At 34.4% G+C, this 11452-nt stretch overlaps 1 protein-coding gene across 1 annotated transcript; it reads right to left on the bottom strand.

Moving 5' to 3' along the window:
- Positions 1-2750: 2750 nt before the first annotated feature.
- Positions 2751-3733, bottom strand: LOC149420240 (uncharacterized). The gene is given in 2 exon segments (XM_089636325.1): positions 2751-3175; positions 3178-3733. Coding segments are annotated over 2 exon segments (981 nt in total).
- Positions 3734-11452: the final 7719 nt, after the last annotated feature.

Below are 11452 nucleotides of genomic sequence, written 5' to 3'. Positions count from 1 at the left end.
TTACTTTTGCGAAGCCGTCTGACGTTAATTCATTTCCCAACTGCCAGTACTGCGATCATATAATATATACTCGTATATCGATTTGCATTACGATATCGGTATCATGCTAGCTAAATCCCTACAAATTTTTCGGTAGTTCCCTCTATTGTAAAGTTATTGATATATACTGGCAACACTCAAGTATCATCAAACGTCATATATTTACGTAAAAATATTAATAAAATGAGAATTTTGAATTGAAATACTAACCTACATTTGCATTGGCAGTCCGAATTTACTTTTTGACATTAAAAGGGAAGTTAATTAGCTAATGAGGTATTTATTGACAACTTAGAATTTTAAGTCAATGAGACTTTTAGCCATAATTCGAGATATACGAAGCAAGTGTCTACATTTTTAATTGATCGCATAAATGACGTCTTTCATTCCAAGAAGCTTCGTTAATCTGCCTGCATTCAATAACAAACTAGTAATTTTGCATAAAAAACGATATTATTAAAAAATGTTGCGGATATCAACAGTTACCCAAATTTAACTGACAGCCAAGAAGATTTTTTTTTAATGTTTATTATTTTCAAAATTACATTTTTTATTTCTAGTATAAAGCTTTTAACAACTTATTTCTCTGACATTAAGGGCACTTTACAATACACCTAAAACTTATTTTATATGGTATTTAGGCATAACGCACGAAAAGCAGCAAGGCTTTTAGCTTCTTTAACATCTGTCGGTATCTCAGTAAAAATCTTAAATCCTTTAAAATAGAGATTAGTTTGGGTTCTTTGTTTTTCAAGTCTAAAATCTCCACAGTTTATTGTGGTGTGGCTATGTATTGCGAAATTAAAATTTACATTCTTAAACATGTATTTCGGGAGCGTCTTATCTTTTACCTTAAATATAAATATTATGGTATTGTAAATTATTCGCTGTCTCACACTTAACATTCCTAGTTTTTTCTTTATAATAATTATCTTATAAAACCTACTACAATTCAATACTGCTCGCATGCTTCTATTTTGAATTATTTGCAATTTCTTTATGTGTTATTTTTTGACGGCCTTTCTTTGTCGGAATTTCTCCTTGACCGTGCTAGGGAATGTTGCTAATTGACCATAGATAACGAATTTATTTAATATCGTATAGACATAGGGCTTTATCAATCGTCCGTAGATCTCCTGACTGGCTCAAGTAACGAGGCTACACAGAAGCCAGATTAAATCTGGTTTCCCAGAAACTGGTGTCTTGTATATAATAGGGTAAGCAAATTCTTTAATAATTGTAGCAGCTTTTAGCTTTATAAAAATCTCAACTACGCCCAGCCATTCAATTTGGGAGCCACCTCTGAGCTGGATCCCCACAATACTTGATTCTGTGCAAAGAGGGCGGTCCGTCTAATTGACAATCTATTGTTAACAGACCAATTGCCATATCTTATGCACAGGCGTAATGTGGTAATGCTGAGTCTGTTATACAGGTATTTTAATGCTCTAAAGAGCTAACAGCATTTATCCTCGATGCACTGATGCACGCGCGTGAAACTCGACGTGCATGAGCGGAACATACGTTCAAAGTTGATGTTGGCTTCATGAAAACGGCCCGCTTCAACGACTCGTTTTTGTGGAACTAACTACCGCTTCTGTTTACCTCCTCCATTAATAAATCTTTTCCTACAGCCCCTACCTTAACCCATCTCACAACGCTGCCCAACCGATTGGCGACATAGCTCCTCTGCCTCTACACCGTACAGGTAGGGGCGCTCTTGTGCATCGTGCATTTACATCGTGCGATACATTTGCACGATGATAGTCTCTCATTTCGCATGCCGATTAAAGTCCTGAAAACCCCTTCTGGATGGAAGGAAAGAGGATCCTCCGATTACCTCTCACTTCAGGTGGAAACTTGAGTGGCAATCGGTCAAAGTGGAGATAGCCAGGATTCTCACTGCCTCCTAAACTCTGGCCCGCCATCAATAGAGTAAGGTCCTCCCACATTTGCTGTGCCCACATGGAGCACAGGTGCGGCATTAAAGAGTCAGCGATGTGTGAATGCGGTGCGGTGAAGATCACCGAACATGTGGTCAACGAATTCTCGCTGCATTTACTCCCCAGCGGGATTGATGAGGTCCATAGGGAGACGCCGAAGGCATTGACTGGCTCATTGACCTTGATTTTCCCCTCCGATAATATGCATTATTTATCACTTGTCTACTACAAGCGACATAATTTTTTTTCCATTTAAACTTTACACGACTAGAATGTGTATCCATTACACAAGATTCCATCAAAATGACACAAAAACATTCCAATTTACAAAATTACATATGGACAAAGAAACTACATATATTTTGCAACAAAACTCCACAACATCCTTCCACCAGATATATAGTAAATAGAAAAGTTTAACGAGTACAAGTAAGGAATTAATATCTGACTGAAAGAGGTCAATGAAATAACTCTTAAAACGACGGAAAAGAAGAACCTAATTAAATTAAATTAAATAACTTTAGTCCGCCTCAGCACCTAGCAGAAAAACTAAGAAAAATATTTTATACTATATATAAAAAAATATATTTTATGGGTAGTTCCGGGGAGATGGCCCTAGTAACTTTAAGACTCTATTGTGAAGGAATTGTGATGAGTAAAACATTTAATCGCTATAGAACATAAACTTTATTTATTAATCTTATCAAATATTAACGATAAATCACTTCAACTAATGAAAACAATATAATTTTAAACTTTAAAAAAAAACTAGGACTGGCCATCTCTCCCAGAGTGTCCGGGGGTGATGGCCATATTGGTACGGGAGAGATGGCCAGTACTTTTTTTGCCATTCCCTTTGCCCTTGTGACATTTTAACTCCATTCTTTTCTTATTGCCGCAATAAGAACACATGTCCTCGAACTCGGTGCAATTTTCATGCACCCAAAGCATGCAAATATTGCATTGTATCCAATCTTCAACTAATTGTGTACTGTAATAATTATCACCGCAACCTCTGCAATTATCTTTTTCTCTATCTTCAGATTCACTTTCAGAGGTATCGTTGAAAACGATGGGAATTTCTTCACAACTGCTATCAGACAACCTACGAATTGCCTTTCGTTTCTTAACAGTATTTTTTCTTAGGTCTTTCAATCTTAATTTCCGTTTTTATTATTTTTGTTTTTTTTTTATCTTTCTTCCCTTTTTTCCTTTTCATTTTCTTTCATTTTTCGTTTTTCTATATGCTCTTCAGATGTCAAGAGAATGCTTACTTGTTTGGCTCGTTTCCGAACCTGGTTTAGTTTTACAGGCAGTGGAGATACTTCGTTCAGTAATCTAGTCGGTGTTGATTGGTCCACAGTCTGAAAGGATGTACTTGGGCCTGAATCTGAAATTGATTGGACCTGCGCTGCATGTTCGATGTTTCTTTCAATAGGTTGCTCGATGTTCTCACTAAATGCGTACTCCGGAATGGCTCCTGGATTTAATGAGAAAACTCCTGCTGCCCTGAATCCTGATATTGCATTTCCACTTGTCGCTAATTTTCCCCAGGCTTGGTTTAATAAGAAGCCAAATTGTTGTCTTGTTAGACGGCGTCCGGGGTGCAGTTTCATCCATAACCTGCAGGATTCGTAGAAGAAAGTTTTCACAGACTTGAACACAGCCACATCCAGTGGCTGTAGATAGTGGGATGTGTGTGATGGCATTGACAGTAAAATGATGTCATTATCATTAGCAAACTCCAGCATTTTAACTGATTTGCAGTGTGTAGAATGACCGTCCAGCAAAAGGTTTTCGAGGAAAGAAATGCGATTTCATCCATTCTAGAAATATGTCAGAGGTTATATAGGCAGATTTTTGTGACATATAAACCACTGAACCTGGAGGCAGTCCATCTTCAAATTCAGGTTTCTTCCTTTGCCCTTTCATAATACATGCAGGAGGTATAACATTACCTTTAGCATTGCAGCAACCAATTACCGTGATCGTTTCTCCTTTTTCTGTAGACGTTGACATAGCTACAGCTTTGGAGCCTCTTTCAGCCAAAACGTGACCTGGTCGATTATTCAATTGCAACCCAGACTCGTCCATGTTGTAAATATGGCCAGGTTTATTTATTAGGTCATTATCACTGAGAATCCTCTCAAGCATTTCAAAATAGGCGTTTACTTCTGCTTTATTAATCCCTTGACTTCTAGCATATGACACCCCTTCTGATTTTCTTAATGAAATATTGGGATTCCTTCTCAAAAACAATTGAACCCAATCATAGCCCGCCTTCTCAGATTTCATATTGAATCTGTGTTTAATTCCTAATTGCTCAGAATACCTACTTGAATGAAATTCTTCTTAAATCATCGATAGTCAATGGAAAGCCTCTCGATTGCATGTATTTTATATGCTTGCTCAGTCTTTTTTCGTTATCTGCACCAAAGGTTGATGATGGTCCCATAGATCCCTTTGTGTAGTTCTTTTGTTTTAACCTTCTTTCTAGTGTTTTTCTTGGGATATGGTAGATAAAAGAGGGCCTATAAACAGTCATCCCTCCACTTTGTACTTCTTCCATAGCATTTTTTAAGTCTTCTTGGCTCCAGGCACCTCGTCCAGCAGCTGCCTTCCGTATGTATTGGTTACGCATATGTAGAAAATATTAAATATTAAAAATAAATTAAAATTAGGACATTAAATTTTATGGCTATCTCTCCCGTAAATACTATGGCCGATTGTCCGGGTGAGATGGCCACATGGCATAATAAAAGCAACTTCTCAATTTATTAGTTAATTTTGAGGTTAGAACACGAGAAAGTTTTTTACTTCACAAAGAAATCACGAAAACGGGCAAAACTTTGAAAACTTTAACGTAAGTATGTTAATATCTTAACCCCTTTAGTTTAAATCGAACGTGTTATTAAAAAACAATGTCAAATTACTCACCTTTCCATAATTTTTACGCACAAAACTCCGCTAATACTTGTTGCCCGTGCCGAAACAAAGCGAACTAAGTTAAAAGAAGCGTCATCTATGAATTATTCCTAGAACTTTTTTCTATTGGCCATCTCTCCCGTACGGCCATCTCACCCGGAATTACCCTACTACATACCATGTTCACGTATGTTTTTTTACAGTCTTTAACAAAATATTAAAAACACATTATTAAAAGATTTTAGGATGCCGGCTAATTCTGCACTCATTTTTTTAAATAGTCTTGTTGACTACTGTCCGTGTCTGTGTGTCCTCCTTAAATATAGCATAAATTGTAAAAAATACATCAATTTTTTTATTTGTTTGTTTGTTCGTTCTCTATAGACTCAAAAATTACTTGAACGATTTCAAAAACTACTAGACTGACTGAAAATTTAAAGTTTACATTAGTGAATGGTGGAAGTCGGGCATACCCGAGGAAGAAGTGGCATGATCGAGTAAAACAAAAACTTATGAAAAGTAAACTATTCAATTCTTTAGAATAATAGTATCTCAACCTTAAAAATAGACTAAATTTGTTTAGGTACCCCACATCACTGCACTAGTAGGTAAGTGTTTGACCAACTGTGAAAAGGTCTAGTTAACCAAATACAACGGTCAAATTCAAGAGTGGCACCATGTCAATAATATAAAACTTTTCAATGCGCGTACATCTACATAAACAAGCTCCACACACACACACACACCCTATCTCACACACACACACACACACACCCTCACACACCTATACACTACACACGTCACCTGGTAAAAACTGAATGTACATACTACATACAAGATAAATATACATACCCAACATGAATTATTTAATATCTATAAATTCATTTATCACTGTAACAAATGTTTTTGTTTCTATAATAACAAATAAATAAATTTAATTCTTTTGTATCAACAATAACATAAATCATAAAAAAGTTAAGTTGTCAACATTTTTTTGCTTTTAACGTATGGATTCGTAGTTCGTTAAAATATTTGAAAATATTCTAATATTTTCGGCTTGTAGGTTTGCAGAGTAGTACTGAAACATACAATTATTTTTAAAGTCTCTTCCGCAAACTCAGCGAATATTATCATGATATTGATTTTCAAGAAAATTAGCTCAAAAGTTGGAGCAGAGAGGAAATCAGATATTTATCAAAATCACGTCCTCGTGTCATCCTCTGTAGGAGATTACTTTTCAGGGGGATTAAGTTGGCATTAAGAATTTTTCATATGCTCTATATATATAATGTCTCTAATTTTTAAAAGGATATTTGAGTTAAGCTTGGTTTCGGTAATTCCATACTCATTTTTATTAGTGACACGAAGTTCTATCCTGTACATACAATCGTTTAAGAGATACAGTTGGACAATATTAGTCGGGCATACAGTTGGGCATATGAGCATTCTAATTTATAAATAATTATAAGTTAATATATAAATAGATAGTTAATATATTATATTAGATTTATAAATTAAGATATACTGCGTTTATCTCAAAACTGTGTATTTTGTAGATAGTCCTCTGTGATCTTAAACTTACGTTAGATTCGTGAGTTTTATGTGTTAAAACTAATTAATGTGTGACCGAAATCAATTGCGGGAAATTAAAACTATTGTCAGGTCAATAGCGTGACGGTTAAAATGTATTGAGATTGAGGCACTTAAATGCTTCGGGTTCCAATCAGTGGCGGCTCGTGACTTTTGAGGGTGAGAGGGTGCTTTGTTTGACAAATTCAACATTATTGGTGTTGTTTAGTCCAAAACGATTTGAAAATTCGATATTTTGTGTGAAGATTTTCAGAAAATTTCAGTTTGGCCGCACGGATTTCCTGAAAATCTTCATACTAAAAAATCACATTCGGATACTTACCATATTAGCACTCTATTACACTCAAAAGTCACGAGCCGTCATTAGTTCCAATATTGGATGAAAGAGGAGATTTTTTTGTCCCAACTTCTGCCAACCATCTCGAGCAAGTGAGACTTCAGCATACCCGATTGGGGTATATTGTGAGGCTGGAGGTAATAGAGAGGGGAAGGGGTTGGTATCTCACTATTCAAATCTGTTCACCACACAATGCTAAGGCCATTTCAAGCAACTTAACGTTTCAATTTCGACTTGTGGTCTTTCACCTGGACGATGCAAATAAAATTATCTTGTGACGTCGCAGACTATCATTACTACCGCAGACCCGTAAAAATCGTGGGATATTATTCCAATTCCAATTTTGGACACGACAATTAATTAACTGACGAAATATTTATTACAGCTAGATACTTTATCGCTCTGAATTCTTCAAACAATCTAATTCCAAGTTTGAAAATGACATTTAAAATCAAAGCAAAATTTGAGTAAATTGAACGAGGTTTCACGTAGAAATAACTAACGCCCAGCGCAAACAATCGAAATTAGTATGTTTTCCGCTTTGTATGAATCTTATTTGAATCAAGGAAATGTAATTTGTGAAAGTGTGTGAAAATAGTCAACGACCTGCCAGGCAAGATCAAGTGAATCAACATAACTTGAAAGTGTCATTCACAGAGTCGGAAAACGATTGCTTATGTATGATAAGATGTTTAAATGGGGAAGATAGAAATATGGACAAGAATGGAGACGTAGGGCGTTTCTCCCTCTCTGTCTGGTACTTTGGTAAAACGGTGTGGTGTCTTCTTTTGTTTTCCTTTGTTCTCCGTTAGTTCTTATTATATTTAATGGAATGTAATATAAAACTAAAATTCAAAATATTTTGGTATTTTTATGAGAATGATTCAAAATAATAAACCTTATTACTCAAAAACTTTATTATCAGGACATGATCTTGGTCGAGAGGTAAGGCTCTCTAACAGCAATCCCGAAGTCACAGGTCCAAATTGCGGCGTAAATTAGGTAAGTAAATTCAACTTAATTAATTAGTTTTGTTTCACAAACGATATCCAGAGATACTCTAAGTATCGCCCTGATATAAGACCACCATTCAGAATTTACACGTTACATGAAATGACTTTAGCCATTTAAATGAACAAATATGAAAAGCCGGGTACTTCCCCACCTTAACCTTTGACACCTCCTTCCCCTCCTCTCAACCAACAAAATCATAACCTACCACGATTGGGGATGATGGCATGGACTCTCATGAAGAGTTTTGTCTTTCTCTAGCTCCAGATAGTTGAGAGCAGTTGAGAATGTTGTGTGGTACACACATAATAATAAAATTTAAAAAAAAACAAAGCAAACGTATTTAGTGACACCATTTTTTTTCAAATTTCATATTATTATTATTAAGTTCTGAAAGTATTTTTTGGTTTTTGTTATTGTTACAGCTCTTTCGGTTTTCAAGGCCATTTTCAAACTATCAAAGAAAAAGATGCCATTTTAATTTTTAAACAAAATACTCAGTTTTAACAACGTTTTATTGTTTAGATACAACCGAAATGTTTCGTGAGCTATGCTCACCTCATCAGGGCTTACATAAAACTAAATTATATATTACATAGACTTAGGTCCCAAATTTTAAAGACTTAATTTGTAATTTAGTTTAAGTAAACCTTGATTATGTTTTATTAAACTCCCTATCAATTTTAATGTTGGCGGTTATTCTCATAATATATTATATTCATCAGGCGACTCAATCATAAACAACAGAAATTCTACTTTATAAAACCCATAATTATAAATACAATGAACTGACAATAATTTTGAGTTCACTGTGAGAAGTTTTTGTTTCACAGTCTTTGGTTTTTGTCAAAAGTAGGTAAAACAAAAGTAAGTAGACTAAAAGTAGGTAGTACAAAAAAATGTTTTGTCCTTTTCCATGAGTTTCCACTACCTTAAATACGAATTAAAATAAAAAGATATTAAATAATTACTTACCTTTGTTTGTAAAGGTTCAATAAAAGTTGTCAGTTTTCTTCTTTTCACATTGTTTTCCATAAAATTTTAATCTGGAACAGAAATAATGATTGCGGCCAGTGGAATTATTTTTTTAAATACATATTAAAAAGCTTGTACCTTCCGTAGTAAAAAAATACCCAGTGATAAACTTCTTGATAAAAAGCTTTCGCGACACGAAGCTTTAAAAAAAATTATTGCAGCACGTGTCTCCGGGAATCTTCAATTTCTTAAGTGTAATCAATCAGTCGTGACATCCATAATCTAATAAAACGTTTGGAAATGTCACTTTTGTGGTAAGAGGGACTGTGCGTGTTCCGACACAATTATAATTAATCTTCCACACAGAATACAGCAGGAATACTTGCCACATTACTGAACACAATGCTTGGAACTGATGGGATCAACCAACAATGCGAACATTTGCATTTCAAAGAACATTATTGGATACATTATTATGGTAATTTTTTTTTCATATTCTGTATCCCTCCTAATATCAGTATTCTGTATCCCTCCTAATATCAGTATTCTGTATCCCTCCTAATATCAGTATTCTGTATCCCTCTTAATATCAGTATTCTGTATCCCTCCTAATATCAGTATTCTGTATCCCTCCTAATATCAGTATGGTACTGATATTAGGAGGGATACAGAATATAAGGTCACAAAAATCACAACCCAGGAGAATACATATTGATGGAAGAAGAAAGAAAAAGACGCGGCAGGCTTTGATACTTGCGTGGTTGACTCGACTGACTTGACTGACTCGACTGACTCGATAGACTCGACTGAGCCAATCTTCGAAAGAGATAATGTTGAATAATTAGAAGTAAAAGATGTTATAAAATGCTCAAAACACCATGTCTTTAGGTACTTGTCTCTAATGGTATAAACTTGTATATGAAAAGAAATAAAACTTCTTTCGCTTTGTCAGCCTCGCCAAGTATATTGTTTCATTCAGAACCTAATTAATATCATATTAACAAAATATTAGATGTTTCTCACTCGTAACTTCACGGAGAAAACTTTTTAACGCTGTAAACCATTTTTAAAAAAAGCTGATTTATTTTATTTCCATGGCTCTTGAGGTTTTAGCGTATTTCTTTTGTGATTATTAAGTGATTCAGATCTGAAAACGCATTTCAACCTGTTTTAAATGGCACCTCCCATTGAGAGTGATACGAGGCGGAAGGAAATAGGGGTGGGATATGAAAAGGCAAAGGTACGTGGTTATTTATGTTTGGTTACTTAAAATACCTAGCTTAAACTTACAACAAGTATTAACGGACACCGTCTGCTTGTTTTGGTATTGATTGTAAAGTTTGACGGACCTGACATGATTGGGTTAGCAGCGCCCGCTTTGAGGAATATTGATATATTATACGTACTTGTTGAAAATTTTCATAATAAAATATTAAATTAGTAGATTGATATAAAGAAAGATTATTATAAATTGTGCAAATAGCGGTGTGTTAATACAGGATGTATCAGCACGTATCCAGAGTATTTTAACCAACGTTTCCTGAACATGTTTGGATTTTAAAAAGTTAACTTCTCAAGTAAGGATAAAAGGAAAATTAGACCTTAAAAAACAAGATTTTTTTTAAAACACCTGCATAATTGTAATAAAGCACATGTCAGAAGAATAAAAATAATTCAGAACAGAGGTATTAGGTCTATATTGTGTTGTAACAGATATATTATAATAAAAACAACGCCAACTCAATATTCTATTCTATGTGGCAACGTTTAGTATACAATACCTACATAATTAACGTAGGTATTTGTACATAAGTTTAAAAATAAAATTTTACCAGATTGTATGTTAAGAAGTATTAATAATAACTACAGTCCAAGGCCAACGTACGAGAAGCGGCAACGATGTTTGGCTTCCTAAGAAAAAATTATCGGAAACTCAAAACAATATTCATTATTATAAAGGTTTTAAATTATTCAATGAATTCCACTTAAATATTAAGGAAGCTAAAAGTCTTGCAGTTTTTGGTGTGTTCTGTCTCAATGTTGTGAAATCCAAATATTAGTAAGTAAGGATTAGAATATTATTATGGTAGTTTGAGAATAGATAATATATACACTACTTATAAATTTTAAAATATGAAAGCCAAAAAAATATATTAATTTGGCTGTCCGGTGATTTTTTTTTCAATTAAAAAAAAAAACAAAAATAATAATAACATGTTGCCATTGATCGCATTGATCACATTGCCGCAAGCCCCAAAACTGAAAACTGAACTCCAAATATGATTAGGAATCGCAGGTTATATTCCTTCAGGTACGTGCTATTGCACTCTGGGTATCACCAACGTTTAAGCCCCATACCTACAACGTGAGTGTTGCATAATCAAATTAGGGATATCGATTACTTGTTGAAACATACTCGCTGCATCACTGAAAACTGAGATGACTAGAAAACTTAATTGCCGGTTGTAATCAGATCAAAATGGAATGATTTATTAAAATATATATTTTTAAGTACCTTCTTCTAAATTCCTACCTTGGCTTTGTGCTTATGTGTATTTCCCTGTCTGTTTTTTTCTCATTGGTTCTACTTAACCTTCCTTTTTTTCTATTTTCGTACTGTTTTATATGTGAA

The sequence above is a fragment of the Hesperophylax consimilis genome, chromosome 10, assembly GCF_061612785.1.
Source record: "Hesperophylax consimilis isolate HC1 chromosome 10, BYU_Hcon_1.0, whole genome shotgun sequence".
Taxonomy (NCBI): Eukaryota; Metazoa; Arthropoda; class Insecta; order Trichoptera; family Limnephilidae; genus Hesperophylax; species Hesperophylax consimilis.
The sequence above is the reverse complement of the archived record's forward strand: the minus strand, read 5'-3'. Positions and strand labels throughout refer to the sequence as shown.